This window comes from Patiria miniata, unplaced genomic scaffold, assembly GCF_015706575.1.
Source record: "Patiria miniata isolate m_02_andy unplaced genomic scaffold, ASM1570657v1 HiC_scaffold_1, whole genome shotgun sequence".
Classification (NCBI taxonomy): Eukaryota; Metazoa; Echinodermata; class Asteroidea; order Valvatida; family Asterinidae; genus Patiria; species Patiria miniata.
This window is the reverse complement of record NW_024037047.1, coordinates 33,880,283-33,898,966: the sequence shown is the minus strand read 5'-3', so window position 1 is coordinate 33,898,966 and position 18,684 is coordinate 33,880,283. Positions and strand designations below refer to the sequence as shown.

Below are 18,684 nucleotides of genomic sequence, written 5' to 3'. Positions count from 1 at the left end.
ACGTACATTCAAAAAAGCCTTTTTAGCATGCCAAATTTCACAGACGAAGGGGTACAGATGATCGAACCGCTGTCTTGCAGTGTGAACTCCAGCCCTGAGATCCTTTGCCCCGGCAAGCCGGACTCTTGTCAGCTGGTCACCACCAACAGGAATGTGGACGTGCTGTAGCGGATCAGCTGGATCCACTTGCATCATATGAGATCCTGGCTGGTCTGGTCTTGACTGAACATTCGGACATGAAGCTGGTGTATCAGACTTTGCTCCAGTTTCCTGTAACACATATTTAAAAAAAAAAAAAAAAAAAAGGTAAATGCCATATTTGCTTTTGCTGTAATTTCCAGGAATGGATGGATTTGGGGTTAGTTTTTTTTATAACAAATGTTGATACACTGACCCGTTTTACAGTTATGTGTTCATAATGCTGGGAAAACCAAGAAAAAAGTGCTGTTCGTGTAGTCTGGTTCCCTGACCCAACTTCAGATGAAACAAAGCCAAAAGGATTTTTTTCGAGAAGGGGGCACATGTTTTTCCCCCAAAAAATTTCTTTATTTCACAACACATTCTTGTTTTATCATTTTTAGAGGGGGGTGGGGCAGGGACATTTTTATGCTGCCATACCACAGCTGGTACATGTGTACATGATTCTTCCAAACACACATGTACAACAGAAGCAGGTTGATTCTTTGTGTTTCAAGGTTTAGTCTTTGTGTAGAATCACCATACAACACCCAAATTTAAATGTTTTGGTTTTTGTGTGTTAAGGAAGGGCAGCATGCATTATTTTATATTTGGCAATAACTTACGTTGTCAGTGCCTGAACAGATGACAACACCCTCGTCTTGTAGATCTTTGGTATGGACATGATCATGGAAAGTAAGCTCGTCAGCTCCCAACATGCAGAAATCCGCATCCCCATCTCCCTGAGAAGAACAAGCATGCAATTTAGGTTACTTCAAAACTCAAAAGTAGAAACTTCTCATTGAATCAATTTCAATTGTAACCTTTCCAAAAAAGAGAAAATCACCCTATCCCTCACACTTTCCCCTCCTCAGGGACCCAAAACCTGTAACAACAATACTGTAGACACTGTTGTGCAAGTTCCAAATTTCCTTAAGGTTCTTAGTATTTGCTAGTGGGGGAAAATTGCACTCTAATTAAGTTATGTTTGAACCAAAACAACTATACTTTATCATTTAGTCAGTGAATCAGCACATGTATGATATGTACGAGATAGATTGGATACGTCTGTACATTTGTCAAGTCTTATTTACAGCTATTATGATCAACTATCTATGTGTGTAAGTGTCATTATTTTTTCTTTAGTAACATTTAAAAAAAAAAATGTTTTGGGTTGTGGTTGTAACAAATACATGGCCGGTGATTATTCCATTTGTATGAGACAGCAGGATTTTACTTTCGAAACATGCTTCTAACTTGTTCACACTTACTTCAGTTTGCTTTTCAACCAGTGGAGTTGCAGATTCTTTTCGAAATATATTATGGACCCATTCTTCGTATCTGCTAAGGATCTGGACCACTTCCCCATAGTTATTCTCGTTGTATGGGAGAATCTCTTGGGTAAACAGGGCACTCTTCTCCTTTGTAATGTCACTGTACTTGTGCTTGATGTGATGTGGTATGACCGACTTCATGAAAGCCAATGCAGGACAGCACTCGACAATGTCTCTTGCCACCAGAATCTTGTAGCTCTTCTTCAGTGTGTTGATTTCATCCTCGTTAGGCACGAAAGATGAGATGGGACACTGCTGGAGTGGTCGGGTTGGTTTGTCATCAGGCAGTTGTTCAAATGATATCCTGTCAAATACAATGGTGCTTGCAAAGTAATGTAAGTCAATGTTCTTTGCATCCTTCGTCATGTCATGTCGCAGAACCCGGAGGTCAAAGTTATCTCCAATAATCTGGAATTTGCTTCCCTTCTTGACCAGTTCCATTGCTTCCTCGTTGAAATGACCACCGATTTTGTTCAGCAGCACATCTTTTTGTGTGAAGGACTGGCATACTCCCACCCGCTGAAACTCCCTGTAGATCTGTTTGGAAAATAAATATTGAAGAAAAACCCTGTATGATTGAATGACTTATTAAGATTTGGATAAAGTAAATATAAAGCCTTGATCTGGGGCTGATGATCCTCTTAATACAAAATTCTGGATTAAAAAAAACATTTTGAATTTGAATTAACAAGACTTGACTGTAAGGTTTCAAATACATGTAGCTGTTTTCAGTGTGGATTTCTTTTGTACAGACTGTATAACCATGGAGGTAGAATTATGGTTTTCAGAAATTCACCCACCATTTTACACAAGCACCACTTGAAGGGGACCGGGGGGGGGGGTCCTCCACAGTGTCTCAGGCTTTGGGGGCAAAAAGCATATTTCATTTGTGGATTTTATTTGTGTTCATTATTGAAAACAAAGTGCCTGCTGCAGGAGTTATAATATTTTCCATCTTGAATATTTTCACTTGAGTGTCATGGAAAAGTTTGCATAACATTACATGAAGAATACTCTCACTCTGGGGTTTTGTTAGAATTTACCATGGTCGCTGGTGTTAATATAAAATAACAGAAATTGAAGAAAAAAATTGACTGAAATAGTCCTGGCATTGTGTGAAAGTGATCTCTTTTACCAATAATTACAACTTAGCAACTATTTCCCATATTCCCAAAGTTTCATTTACTGCACAGAACTATACAGCTTCATGCAGTTGTCACCAACAGAATTTCAAAATAAAACTAAGTGATTTTATCGGCAATTGATTTCAGAAAAACAAACAAACAAACTGACCTCCTTCTTGGCTGCTGATCTACTTAAAAGGATCGTGAACAGCTGCTGCAGTCTTCCAATGCGACAACTCCTCTGGTACAACAGCATTCCATATGCCATGCAGATAACCGGTACTTTGGCATCCTCGAAGACATGTGAATCATCACTAGCTGTTGTCACAAGGACATCAAGTAGAAATGGACACCTGAAATGTACATTACTGCAATTATTTTTCACTTTTGTGAGTTTTATTTAAAGTATAATATATGTATATGCCTGTGACTGAGTTGGCAGTTTTCTGTACAGTTTTTACAACACAATAGAAATTTCGAATTAACTTGAACTGAGTCAGCATTTAAAAGGAAGTGCTTAAATGTTCACATGTTTGTTGGGTGGGTTGGGTTACAGAGTTGATCTGTTCTTTATCAATTCCTTCTAGTTCTAACAGGAACATATCATGCATTATTTGTTGAGGGGTGTACATAGGGATGACAAAGAGAACTGATGCCACCTACTGTTTATCCATCTCCTGGAGGATGTCTCTCCAATTGAAGTTGGAATTATCTGAAAAGTCGCATTTCCTGAGTATGGAACAACGCTGCAGACTGCAGCAGTTTGCTTTCACCTCTGCCAGACTCAAGTGCTTCACTGCACTCTGTATGGGTTTTATCCCCCACATGACGTTTGCAATGGAGTCTGGATCTCTACTTGACACTATTGATGACAAGCCGTTGAATTCTTCCAAGCTCAGCAAGCGCTGATTTGAACTTGTGTACTGAAATTGAATGAAATGAAGAGAAAAAGGATGTCAAAATTGATTAAAAAGGCAACTGCATAATACTGTTATTGACACGGGTATCAACAACTTCCATGTGACTGACTCACTAGTGCTCCACCATTATTGTGAGGCACTCAGCAGTTTATTAACCAGGGGAAATCAAAAGATCAAATTTTCATGACCCTTGATCCTGAGAAAAGTTGTTCTGCAAAAGCTGCAAGTTTTTTTGATGAACTCAATGCAAATTTTGCCTTTTGTTTTACATGATTAACTAGACATCTACAGAAATATGATTTAGGACAACACTTTGCAAATTGTTTGTTTCCAAATAAAAAAATGTTTCCATATTCAGATTCAGAATTCTATTTCAAAGTGTAATTAACCAGGATCTTCCAAACTGTAGTGACTATAGGCATTGTCCCCTGTCATGCCTGTAATTCAGTTCCCCCTCCCTCCCCCACCACATTTTAAAAAAAGTTGGCGCCAAGGTCATTAACATGTCACACACTATGCACTCATCAATTGTTTCCTCCATCTTCCCCCCCCCCCCCGGGCTGCCCCACCCAAGACGTGGGGGATTGTCACTTTTGAAGTTACAAAATGGGGGGAGGGGAGGTGGGAGAGCCGGGGGAGGGGGGCAGGGGAATTTGATAGGTGCAGATATAAACAATGTCAATGTATCATCAATATTATTAATCAATCGTTATCAAATTAAAATAAAAGCACAACACAAGCAATTATTAAGGTAGGCCTAGCCCCTTTTTTTTTTGAGAGTTAATATAAATGTAAATAAATCCAAGAAAAAAATCCCATACCCGTGCGAGACCAGTCTTCGTTGTGGTTTGCCCATAAGTTGCGCACTTATGAGGCAAAGGCCTGGGACTTGCCGCTTCCGACGATGGACAGGCTTTCGGGGCAATTGGCCTTGGGGGACGGGCGCGGGCCTGGGCACCGATGTTTGGCTCAAAAATCCGCCGTTTCGCAGTAGGAACACTCTGAGCAGGAGAAGTCAGGAACCGTTTGCTACGACTGGTACGACTTAGTGTCATTTTAGCGATGTTCACACGTGCCTCCTCCAAAAACGTAACCATTTTGTGCACCTTCGTTCCACAACTTCGGCAGAGTATGTCACCAACCAAGTCGCTCAAACCCGGAATGGGTACGTTGAGTTGTGACAGCAATTGCGGGAAATTCTTTTTTCGTCCAATGACTCCCCATAAGTGCGTTCCATTTTTGTCCCTTTTGGAGCACAGCATGCAAGTATCAGATTTGACTGGGGTACTTTTAGTTTTACAGGGACTGGGCGTCACCATTGTAGAAACTCGGCAAGACTTTCTGGGCTAGAAAAGTTGTAGGCCTACCGTGTGTGACTTTCAGACTATTTCGCGCGCAATCTAACTTAACTTTTAACGAGCTTAAAAAGAAGTCACCAACTGTACGGTGTAATTCTTATAGATGAATATCAGAGCACAAGTACAGAGTTTCCTATCCAGGGTTTACTATTGGAAACGAGGTTGGAAATAAAGTAAGCACTGGGGACGAGGTTGATAAAGGCATGGGTTTTAGAGATGTGAGCAAACATCTTTAAGCAGAAAAGTGATAAACATCAGTTATGATAGTAAGGAAATGATGACATGCAGCTTGATAACTATTTAAGCAGGATTCAAACCAGTGCTGTTAAACTGTTATGTTATTTTGATTGTCTTGACCCATTCTTTTACGATGACTTGAAGGTAACCCCAACACTGAGATAGAAGTTTTGGATGTATTGGATCTGATGAATGATGATATCAATAATGTGATTGATATTGATGATACCGCCACTCAGTCTATGGCTGCTGCAGTATGGCGAGTCACTGAGCAGAAAGGACTGGATATTAAGTGGTGAGACATGTGATTTATATCGATTATGGAATTGATATCTGTGAACCATTTACTATATAATTCTTGAGTGACTATGCATCTTTAGAAATTGATACTTGGTAAACTTTTACCCAGTTTAATAGTGGTGGCCACTGCTCCTTAAAGGGGTTTTTGATATGTCGTTCTATGATTGACGTTTATGATTTAATTGCAGGATTGAATTTTGAAACTAATTTACTCAGGTCTGTAAGATCTTTCCAACAACTTTACTTCATGTTTTTCGAAACACCCCTCTAGCTATGCTATGGTATGGCCCTCTCGCGAGAAGTAAAAAAAAACTCCTTATATGGAGATTGGCGCGCGTGTACCGCGTGTACTGCGTGATGTGACGCAGAATGCAGCTGTGCTTGTGTAGTGTGAATTTAGGACTATGAAATACTGACTCACTTGTGGTATTGCGCATGCATGCATGAGGATTGTGAACGTTCAACCAATAAAACTGTACTGGCACCAGATTTTAGAGGAGTCCAAATTTCATGTGAAATTTCAGCTGGTCTTTATCAACCGTTTAAAGCCGGCCTCGTGACTGGCTGTCTACCAATAGGATTGGGTAGACTGTCGTAGAAATTTATGAATTTATAATATTTGCAGGTTCGAATGGAGCATTGGTGATGACTCTTCATCAGATCCTGTGGGAATCTTTGATCCAGTTCAGGATAGGTTATGGTATGATATTGGACAAAACAACCAAACTATCATCACACTGGATGAAGGTAATGAAATCCGTCCAATTTATAAGTCAACGTTATAAATAATGAAAAAAAAAAGTTTTTTAATAAATGTTGTACATAATGTACTAAATTGTACAGGGTGAGTAAAAAAAACGAAACCCAAATAGCAGGATCATTTTTTGAATGAAGTTTTGCCTGTAGCACTTTCAAAATCTAGGATATGAAATCCAAATCTCTGAACTTTCTTTTAGTACAAAAAAATCATTCAAATCACTCATGTACTTATCAAGTTACGGAATTTTGAACACAAACACCATTTTAAATTGATCCACAGATCACAAAAAAGTGTTCTTTTAGTAAAACGAAAACAATTCATGTACAACGATTCATGAGAATCGTTTTCGTCTTGCTGTAGGAATATACGTGTTTGCGATCCTTGGACAGAACTTTAAAACAGTGTTTGTGTTAAACATCCCGTGACTTGAAAAGTACATGAGTGATTTGAACTATTCTTGTACTAAAAGAAAGCTTAATTACTGGGCTTTGATATCCTAGATTTTGAAAGTGTTACAGGCAAAACTTCATTCAAAAATTTGTCCTGCTATTTGGGTTTTGTTTTTTTTACTCACCCTGTATTGCATTGTATCTGTTCCCTGATGAATCGATCCATAATCCATATATTGCTCGGGCGGTTTAGGGCACAACAGGGACTGATTGGTTATTAAAGTTTCTTATAAAATGAGCAGAATGTCAACCTGACCTTGCTTTTTCCCCCTTTTTTTGTTGTGTACAAGAAGCAAAGAAACTAATGTTAATATCTGTTATAGATCACAAGATGGAGAAGGGAGTCACATATCATGTGTTCATCAGGGCCTGGTATAATCCTACTACATACGCAGTGTTCAGATCAGATGGCATCACCCCGGATATCACACCACCAAAAATATCAACAGTCAGAGGTGCAAAGGTATGAGAATTAGAGAGTCAGATGTACAAATGGAATCTGACAAAACCAGGCAATATATCCTTTCTTTGGTTCTTTAACAGTGCTCTTTCTTCTAATAATGTGAGATCATTGAGAATACACAAGCCATAATTGCAGTTTTATCAAACCTCTTCAGCCAATCATTCCTTCAATATTGTCAAAGTACCTGAATGAAATACGTTTTTGTTCCAGATAAAAGATCTTGCCAGATTTTATGCCAGGAAAGACACTGATTACTTGACGGATCCTAACGTCCTCTTTATCTCCTGGAAGAGAGTGTTTTTAGACGACGCGATGTCCCACTACCAGGTGTCTCTGAGTACCTACCCAGGAGGTAAGTACACTCAAATCTCACCAAATCAACTCAAAGACTCACTTTTTGTCTCGCCTGAATGAAGTTCAGGAAAGAGACTATGCAATAGCCCTGTCCGCACTGGACTTTTTTTGGTCAAACTAACCGAGACTATGGGTACTTTTCCCATTTTAAGTCCAGTGCGGACAGCCTAGGACGTTTTCCTCTCGGTTACTTTTCCTGAGTCCAGCGGTTACTTTTACTGGCCAACTGCTGCCCAGGAAAACTTCCCACGCGCCCAGGAAAACTGACCAGGTCACTTTTCCCGAGACGATAAGTCCAGTGCGGACAGTGTGAGTCGGTAAAAGCGGCTCAGGAAAGCGTACATCCGGCCCGAGCGCCCTGTTATGCATACAGAGACCGCACGAACCTGCACGTGCGGTGGCCGAACATTTTGTAGAAACACGCTGCAAGCGGTAAAATCTCGTTAAAATATATATTTCAACGGACAAAAATACATACACAGAGAAGAGAGATCACGTTCTGAGAATTAATTTGCGGAAATTCTCTTTCTCCACCGATGTATGTTATTTTTCACGATCCAAATTCGTCCTGATACGCTACTGTAGTCATGCACGGAACATCATGGTACGTCCGGTACCGTACGTAGGCCGTAGTCACTGGTTCCTGCCCACATCATAGCTTCGATTCTGTAAGCATGCGATGGGAACCAACGAATACTGATGGCACTGCTGCCGCACGGAACATCGTACAGCGGCATGGCTTCGACGACGTGCATCACAAAATGCGTCAGAATTATAGGCCTTTTCGTCAAGATTTAGCGTGTCAACATGAAATAATATCGTGTAAACGATTATGTTGTGCATGCAAATGGCATGTGTAATATTACTGTGCGTATCGGCGGCTGAAAATGTGATCGGCAATTTGTTTTCTGTGTACGGTGAGTCATTTTACTGACACTGTGACAGCTCGGTTACTTCTCCCACGCGGTCTGGGTAAATTTTCCCGTGTCGAAAGTCCAAGTGCGGACAGTGGTCACATTTGACCATTTTTCATTTTACCATCGTCTCGGTAAAACCTTCCAAAAAAAAAGTCCAGTGCGGACAGGGCTAATGACTAAGTCTGCACAAGTCATGTATAGTGTGTACATGTATGTGGTATTTTGGTTAAAGTTTCATCAAATTGGTCTCGTTTCAAAAGTTGAAGTCCAATTGGAACCAAACTTGAATCATAAATACAACATAGAAATCTTCTTCTGACATTGATGTCAAAGGTCACATACCAAGGTCAAAGGGGATCTGGGGTCAAGTTGTAAAATAGGCTGAACATGTTAAATTGCTTTCATTTCAACAGTTGAAGTCCAATTGGAACCAAACTTGGGTCATAGGTGCAACATGGCAACCTTCTGTGATATGTGATAATGAAGTCAAAGGTCACGTACCAAGGTTAAAGGTCATCTGAGGTCAAGTTGTAAAATGAAGAACCAACGTGCGAAGTTTCATGCTTTTATCACAATTTGCACAATCCTTTAGCATATCGGGGCTATGCCGTGCCACTATCGGTTCTTTGTTAAAAAAAGTTTTCCATGAGAAATGTCGGAAATGTAAAAAATAAAATAAAAGCCCTGAATTCATACACAGTCATAATAAAATAAAACAGGACGTGTCAAAAAGTAACCACTATGCACTGCAGACTGTCAGATTGGTTCTGTTTAACCGATGAGATTACCTTTGTGCTGGTCCCAGAGGGCCAACCTACAGTCCTCTTTGTACCTATCTCACTGACTCACTGACGGACTGGCAGAACGTATTGGTCTCATTTCAAAAGTTGAAGTCCAATTGGAACCAAACTTGGGTCATATACATGCAACATGGCAACCTTCATACTGATTAGTCACTCTTTAAAGATATTCGCGAAAGCAGGCGACGCATGGTTCGAGAACCATCTTGTTTCCTATATGAGTCACCCTTGCTCTTTAAAACATGTACTAGCAGGACTAGAGGTCTCTGTGATGCGTTCTTGTCATGTTTTGCCTGACTTCAAAATGTAAAAGACGTAAACTATCTTGTTTCTCAGGTGAAGATATTCGTCAGTTTGCTGACCACACCTTCCCGGCCAGTGTGTCCTCCACACAGTTCACCAATCTGAATCTAAAGAGTGGACTGCGATACTACAGCAACGTACGAGCATTCAACAAAGCTGGTCTGCACACGCTGAAAAGCAGTGATGGCTTTGTGGTGGACACAAGGAGGCCAGATGCAGGCCTTGTGTTTGATTGTTAGTTTCTTGATTTCTTTATGCCAATCTCTGGGGTTAGAACATTTAAGGTGTCTCACGCTCTTTTTGTAGAATTCTCGTTTCGATTGTTTTATAAGTCTTGAAACCTTGTTACGCAGGAATCTCCAAAGGTAAGTTTTGCCATCCACATTAAACTTATAGGTGCAATACCGTTCTTTGGCACAATTAAGGCTCGGGTCACCGAGAAATGGCGTTTTGACGAATAAATATGATAAATAACGGCAACAAGGAAATACAAAGTTCATTGACCTCTTCGAGGGCATCACTACCTCAAATATGATGTCCCCACATCTGAACATTCTTTTCATGGCACAAATGTTGGACTTGGGTCATACGATTGTGTAAATCGTGTTAATATCCATAGGTAGGCTTTGGTTTTACAAAGGTCATGACCTCTCGTAAGGTCACCTGTGGTTAAATATAAAATACCCTATATATGAAAATTCCCTTTATAGCATGAATGTCTTTCATTTAGACTTGAATCGTGAAAAAGCTGGGGTTCTAAGAATAAATCTTACAAATATCTATAAACAGGTTTACAAAGGTCATTTACCTCTCAAAGGTCACCAGAGGTCAGATATGAAATGTTCCCACATCTGATCATTATTTTCATTGTATGAAGACTTCTGGACCTGGATCAATACTGCAAGCTATCTCCCGTTATGTGATGTATATGTTGCAGGCTTATGACATAGACTTAGGTCATAGGAAAGTGAAGTTTTGAAGAACAAACGTTATGAATAGAGTGTAAAGTTCATTGACCTCTCAAAGATCACCAGAGGTCAAATATGAAATGCCTGTATATCTGAAAATTTTCTTCATGGCATGAAGAACCAACGTGCGAAGTTTCATGCTTTTATCACAATTTGCACAATCCTTTAGCATATCGGGGCTATGCCGCGCCACTATCGGTTCTTTGTTAAAAAAAGTTTTCCATGAGAAATGTCGGAAATGTAAAAAATAAAATAAAAGCCCTGAATTCATACACAGTCATAATAAAATAAAACAGGACGTGTCAAAAAGTAACCACTATGCACTGCAGACTGTCAGATTGGTTCTGTTTAACCGATGAGATTACCTTTGTGCTGGTCCCAGAGGGCCAACCTACAGTCCTCTTTGTACCTATCTCACTGACTCACTGACGGACTGGCACCTGTGAATACGATTTGTTAAAGCCTCACCTTGGCCCCCAAATAATATCACTCAGATGACTACTTTGAATACTTCTACCAAGTTTAAGGGACGAGCTAAAGGGGGCTTGCCAGCTGTCTTGTTTATTATTTCCTCGTCTTAACATTTAATATTATAGACAAAAAGAGCTTCACTTTGTAGCAATGTATAACCAAAGCTGCTGTAAATATAACTGCGTGGTTAAGTAACTTTCTTGACAAAGAGGATTTCGAAACAGTTGCAGGATAATTCTGCCAGAATGGGACGCACTGAATTCATGTTCAGTTGTATGTACTTAATAGGTATTAGTGTCGAAGCATGTAAAAGCTGTTCGTGTACAATGTACGCATGAACGGTGGATTCGCAAGGACATACACGCAAAATCATGATTTGTTTTTGAAATTTCTTCCCCCTTTGGCATGTAATTTTTAAAATTATCAAAACATCTATTCAAGCAAAACATGTAACGTATACGTTTCATAAAAAAGCGAAAGTTTAAAATACTTATTCTTGTCTATTTGCAGACATTTCATCAAGCCCTAAGTATTTTAATGATTTGAAGTGTTTTTCCCAAGCGCGCTATTTGAACAACGTGAGAAACTTCACGATTATGAAACTTAACAGAATAACACTGGTATTACATTCTGTTTCTCAACTTGAGTTTTCACTTTATTACTTTTAAGTAGGGGAGGGGGAGAGTGGGATTCTAAATAATAACAAAATGGCGTCTTTTGCGATTTGGAAAAAATATCTTTAATTAATGTTCATGCTTTTGTTGCACTGATTTCGTCAGCTTATTACATTACTTAAAAGATTTTAATCAAAAAATAAAATTACTTCATGTTTAGCCAATAATCATGTGGTTTCGCAGATTTGTTGATTGTCGAATAGAAATATCTTTTTTCTTGAATAAATTGTAATTATTTGGATCTCATTGGACATAATTAGACATAATTAGAGGAAGTATATAGTACATTGAGAAAACAATATTGTATAATGTATGGCAGTCCCTTTTGATTTCTTAATCCGGCTTCTTTGGTTTGATGAGAGCCTGTAGTTTCAGCTTGATTTGTCGGAGCGGTTTAATAATTGGATTGAGTCTTGGTTTGGGTTGGGCTGGACTTGTTGCTGGGCTGTGCTGGTCTTTGGCTTGGTTGGATGTGGCTTGGATGGGATGGGCTGGGCTGCCTGGACTTCGATTGGCTGGGTTTGATTGGGTTGGATTTGGATTGGCAATGGGTTGGGCTGGGCTTATGGGCGGATCCAGGGGGGCCAAAGGGGGCCATGCCCCCCCTAAAAAGAATCCATTTTTTTAGTGACTTCGCAATAAAGGCAGGCAATGAGTACCGCACCATCTTTTCCTCAAAAAAACATTGGTTAAAGTGGTCAGAAATTACCTCAGATCGCACCACAGAGCATAGAATCCCATAAAAATTTCGGGGCCCTCAAGCGGGCCCCGAACCCTACGCCGTATTTTTGATGGACACACTTTTTGGGGACCAAAGTTTTTTTTGCCAACCCAACAAATTGTGTTCTGGATCCGCCCTTGGCTGGGCTTGGTTGGTTTGGGTTGGGCTGGGCTGTGCTCGGCCGATCTGGGCTAGGCTGATCTAGTATGGCTGAGCTTGGCAATTCTAGTCTTTGCTGGGCTAGGCTGGGCTATGGCTGGGGCTCCGTTCGGCTTGGCTTGTGCAGGCTCGGCTCGGCTCGATCCGGTACTAGGCTTTTTTAGTGGCAAGGTTTACGTAGAGTGTTTTACGGATACACCATGTGAAGTAAATATCCGCTAAAAAGTGAAGCGACTCTGAAAAGAACTGACGGTGAACACGGGATTGGGCCATGGTTTTTTTTTTTACATTGCTTGTATCGCTTTATGACGGGGTGACCATTATTTCCAGAGATAACTGGCGTTGCAACCTCCTGTTCAATACGTGGAGTTGCAGCCTGTAAGAAACGCAGAATGCGAAGTTAAACACACCAGTTTGGTATTCTAAATGCAATGGTGGGATTCCTGCTACACGGGCGCGAATTGGCACAGAATCAAGCCTAGAGCCTCGTCATCACAACACTGCGCTGCAACAACCAAGTACAATTTATGAAGCACATAGACAATAAAGACTATACAAACCTCGAGAACGTGGGATTAGACATGAATTAGACATGAAAAAAATATGTGACAAGTTAACCCGTCTCAATGGAAAGTTTTTGAACCATGCACATTTTATTTGCTGTCATATCTATTGAAAAAGAAAACCGGATACGTATACGATCGACAGATATACAAAGCAGAACCACGAAATAAACATTATTAAATGGACAATGATGAGATCATTTCAAATAAATTGCTAACAAGAACGCGGATGTACCTCGACGGCGAGGAGCAGGAGAACACGCGCGCGCGCAACTTGGAACACCTCTGACATGCGCAGACACCGCCACCGCCGCCGCCGTCTTTATTCCATCTTTTCAGCGTTTATTCTATCTACAAATAGAACATGATCCACAACTTGATCCACACAGATCCACAACTTGATCCACAAACTCCCTTCTCAACTAAATCCCCCTCCTTCTCACATATCCACAACTCGCTTAGCCTTGGTCAATGCTCTCGTCGTTATTCGTCCCGTACGCGGTCAATCGTCGGCATACATGTATATCCTCACGCGCTATGCTCATGCATGTAAAAATACAGCGCGAACAGCGACCTCACGCAGCCACCATTTTTATATGCAAATCAGTTGGGGACGATCGAGAGCCTTGGTTCAATCGTCCATGTGAGGTTTTTGGGGTGGTGCTCATTATGTTAATAGCCTTAGCTGACCTTAAATGTCGTTTTCTTATTGGTCGATCGTTGCGTGGAAACTTGCATAGTGAAACGTGGCACCGTACATAATCCATACACGTACACGTTGTGTATCTCTGCACACGGCACCAATGCACAAAAACTGTGGTTCTTGTCACGTCCGCAAAAGGCGAATAGCTGCAAATAATTGATGACGTCCGGATTTACCAAGGTGTGATGGGACACTCCACATGTTAGCCCCGCCTACACTTATCTGTATTCGCATACTAGGTCGTGCGCTAGAAATCCAGCGCAAAATAAAGAAAAACATAAGCTTTTGCCGACGATTGAACCAGGGCTCGAGATCGTCCCCAACTGATTTGCATAAAAAAGTAGTGGCCGCATGAGGTCGCTGTTCGCGCTGTATTTTTACATGCATGTGCATAGCGCGTGAGGATATATGCCGACGATTGACCGCGTACGGGACGAATAACGACGAGAGCATTGGCCAAGGCTACAACTCGCTCCTCCTCATCACCAACTCCCTCCTCACAACTCACTCCTTAACTCACTCCTCCTCCTCACAAAATCCTCAAAACAATGCCCGATTTACCCCTCGCCTACTACTCATCCTGTTGTTCACAATATGGCAATTATTTAACACACCTAATTTTTGGTCCATTCCAATGACATTACCACAGTTAAGAAACTTACACTGTACCTATTTGTGCATGAAATTCATGTCGCATTGTGTCCTAGTTCTTACCAACAAAAACATCAATACACAGCACATGACAAAAGTGCAAACGAATTTGATGAAAATACCTTATTTTTTAGCTCAATTATCAACCTTCTAGGCATCATAAATATCTCAATATAAATGTAATAAAGAAATTGCACAAATTAAAGACAATTTTACATAATTGGCATTTTCTCAGCAACCCAATGTGCTGTTTATATGATTTTTTTTTTGAACATGTATTTGGAAGAAAGACTCTCAACTTAATCTGATATTTAAAACTTAAAACACACAAGTCGCGATTTTGAAGAAAAAAAATCTACCAGGGTCACCCTGTATAGGAGGCTATTCACCCATTTTTTTGACTGGGGGAGACCGTAAAAGATCGACTGAGTTGAATAAAAAATATTCATTTCCGCCCTAAATTTGCCTTTAAAACGTCGCCATCAATCGAATATAAAATGTAATACTGAAAGTGTGTGTTTACAAAGTAGCCCTGTAGTTAAATAAATAAAATAAATCAAATCAGGAAACAAAACGAAAGAAATGCCCAAATGCATTGTTCTGTTATGACACATTTTGTGTTTTCAGTATTTGAACTAAAAACCTCTCAGCTTTAAGCCGATATTTAAAACATAAGAACATTACAGATTGCGTTTTTGAAAAAAAGGCAATTGTGTCAGAGTTGCATTTTTGGTCACCCTGTATAAGAGGCTATTTACCCATTTCTTTGACCGGGGCGGAAACAAAACGAAAGAAATGCTGACATGCATCGTTCTGTTATTACACATTTTGTTTTTCATTCGCGTGCACAAGTTTCTTTTTTACATTACATGACCGAGTGGCAAAAGGAAAACCTGTGACACTATCACATGCCAGCCGCAAGTTACAAGTTATAAAGAGGAAACGATAAATAATTGGGTGATTTGATATCAAATTCGAATAGGTATTCATGTGTGTAGTGTTACTTATTCGCGCCACAGCAGATAATCTAAGTCGCGAGCGTGCAGCGAACCACGCGAAACACCATGATGCTACTCAAGCAACAACAGGTACAATTTCAGCCAGCGTCTTGGAGGTACGTGTACTTCCTTCTGATGAGTGTGGTTTTGCTGAATTGCATTCCTCGAGAAGTGACACCTCTGTTTCTGACAAAAGACTCAGCTAGGCCAGCCAGCGAGTTCATTAATATCACAGAAGGCAAGACACTGTCTATGAACTGCTCTGCCTCGAGCAAAGCTTTATATCGAGTTTGGTGGGGTAAGTCAAATGGATCCGAAGACACTAATTGGCTCACCCAGAATTCCATCATTCAGACAAATGATCCCCGAGTTTCCATTGCAACTCGCTCGTTTGGCGAGCACAGTGCATATTCTTTGCAAATAACCGACATCACCGAATCGGATGCTGGAAGGTACACTTGTTACGCTGCGTGGGGCGGTGATAACTTGTTAGGATACATCTTCGTATCGGTGCAGTACTTTCCGGCAGAAAACCCGATCTGTGCCACGAATGAAAGCGATGAGATTTCAACCGAAAGCATCGCCGTGTGGTGCGACACTGCGATCGGCAACCCTGAGGTAACCATCACTTGGAGAGTGGACCATTCTGACAAGGAAGTCACAGGTAGCATCTACAGCACTGAACTACCGCAGAACGAACGCGTGAGGAGTGTTGTTAAGCTCGGGGAGCACCTGCAGAATCAAGTCTTGGTATGCACGGTGACTAGTTCTGCATTTCCAGGACAGAATCGGAGTTGCTCTATCGGTTCCATCTTTCTTAATACCCCAACCGCCACTGGTCGAGTTCCAACAGCTGTTACTGTAGCTGCAGAGACTTCAACGGTAGCTGCAGAGACTTCAAATGTCACACATTCCAACACTGGCATAATTGCAGCGGCACTACTTACCCCTTTCTTTATGATTGTCGGCTGTCTGCTAGTGATGTGCATCCTGAAACGGAAGAGGCATCGAGAACTCGAGAGTGAGAACACAAATGCAGGAATCTCCGGAGATAGGAGCGACGATGTGACGACCGTTGCCGCTTCTTTAATCCCTGACACAGTTACGGAATTGGTGCATGGGGCCAAGAGGGAAACTACCGCAGTCAGTTTGAAGCAAAACTCCCGGGTCAAAGTTCAGTTGGACACTTCTTGCGGATTGGTCACTTTCGCAGACGTACCGCATATGGATGGGAGTGTGGAACATGGTCTTAGTGTCGTCCCGGACAACACTGTCTGCGACTTCGTCACTCAGGGGACACAGGACGAGGACACCGTGTACGAACATGTCAACTAAAGCAGCAGCAGCAGCGGTGTCATGGGGACTAAGGGAGTTGACACCGATGTCGTACCGGAAAGTGACAATGACACTTCAAAGCCTGGAGGCACTCCATCGACGACTGATGAATGGATGGTGGATAATCCTATCTATCATCACTCAGCCGTGAATTAGAACAGAAGGTGCATGGCTGATTGTTTCCCGTGAAAAAAAATCATGCAGAACAAAAGTTAGTGTCTGCACGATTTGTCACTCAAAGATGGCCCAGTAGGACGGATCATAAAAACAGAATTCATAATCGAATACATGTACAAATAATCGATACCAACAAGCAAACCAGCACCCAATTTCATGAAACTCTTCGTAACTTACGATGCATTGCAGCGATGCCAAATGTCGTATCCCTACGATGCGTCGCAGCTGCGACGCGTCCTGCGATCCATTTCACAAAACACGTCGTAAGTGCGACGCGTCGTAGGTGTATTTATAGCACAACTCGGTCACTGCTTTATGTATTTAGTCAGCGTACAGTAAATAGTCGTCTGATATTCAACAAAGAATCGTGGGATCTGAGCTCGAAATTTGTTAAAACGTAAAAATGGCGGCCGTGCGATGCAATTTTGAAGGAAAACAAGCTCTCATTGGACTGTTTAGCTACTTTGAAATTTCAACTCTAAAATTCCGGTCTAACTCATAATTATTCAATGAAATTTATAGTTAAAACTTTACACACATTTTCTCGGTATTATAATCTCGTTAATGTAATGCTTATGGCATAAAACTGGCTTAGAAATGACTCTTCTTATTCTGCGATGACCACTAGACACGTCGTAACTTGTGACGTGTTTTAAGCCGTTGTCAAGGAACTTACGACGCGTTCAACACATTGCAACTTTCGTGAAATGGACTGAGATACGACGCGTCGCGAGTTGCGACGTGTTACACGTCGTGACTCGAGTTGCGACGCGTCGCAGCGCTTCGTGAATCGGGTGCAGGAAATAAAATTAAAAATACCGAGGATTCCATTCCAAATAAATCTTTCTTCCACTTTTTAAATGAGTGATTGTCTTGACTTGACTTAAAGCTGACAGCGATTGGGAGACATAATCACTATGTACACGGTAAAAATGGTGCCTAGACTTTAAACATTGTTGGGGTACTTACTTTTTTTCACACAAAGATTAATTAAGAATAGATCTCCTTGGCAATTAAAGGGGAAAACAATCAAATTAGCACGAATTGAAGGCAATATTTACCGCCAAGGTGTTTTCCAATGATTTGATTAAACTTTATCTTATTTGAGTAAATTGTAGACAATTAGTGAAAGAAATTAATACTATCCGGAAATCAGCCGGTTAAAATATGCTAAGTTTGAGTAAAATATCTTTCACGTCAAATCTGTTAAAGGATGTTGACAAGTATTATGCTAAGACACAAAAGCTATAATAGAAAGCCTATACCACAGCTTATGCCAAAGAATACCAGTGGTGGGCCACCAGCGACAAAAATATCAAGAATGTTTGGCAATATGTGTAGTATAGTATGTCAAAGATATGCTCAGCTATCACAATGTAAATGTTCTACGTGTAAGCATTGTATCACTATATCCATACAAATATTCAACTAAATTTGCAATGATGAACTATAGTAAATGTATTTCACATCAGCTTACAAGAATAGCGTCAAATATTGAAATATGGTTATCTTACTGTCTTGCTTTGAACAAGTATCAACACGTCCAGCAATATATATAGCCCAGATGTAAGTACCCAAAATAGTTAAGGCGTAATACAGTTTAGGAAATGAGCTATTTATGAGTTAAATCTCAATTAAGAGTTATGGGCTTAATTATGATATGGTTAAAATATACTCTGAGTAAGGTGCACTCTTGAGCAAAATGTAGTCTGAGTTAATCATGAGTAAAAAGTAATCTGAGTTGTGAGCAAATAGTAATCTGAATTAT

The 18,684-nt window shown here is 40.6% G+C and overlaps 1 protein-coding gene across 1 annotated transcript in view; it reads left to right on the top strand.

The window, feature by feature from the left end:
• Positions 1-11,424, top strand: part of LOC119729047 — a 70,525-nt gene extending 59,101 nt beyond the window's left edge. Inside the window, exons 40-44 of the mRNA XM_038201550.1 lie at positions 5,295-5,445; positions 6,076-6,197; positions 6,983-7,122; positions 7,333-7,474; positions 9,530-11,424. Coding sequence (XP_038057478.1) covers positions 5,295-5,445; positions 6,076-6,197; positions 6,983-7,122; positions 7,333-7,474; positions 9,530-9,735 — 761 coding nt within the window. The 3' untranslated portion in view covers positions 9,736-11,424. The remainder of the gene's footprint in view (positions 1-5,294; positions 5,446-6,075; positions 6,198-6,982; positions 7,123-7,332; positions 7,475-9,529) is intronic.
• The last annotated feature ends 7,260 nt before the right edge of the window (positions 11,425-18,684 follow it).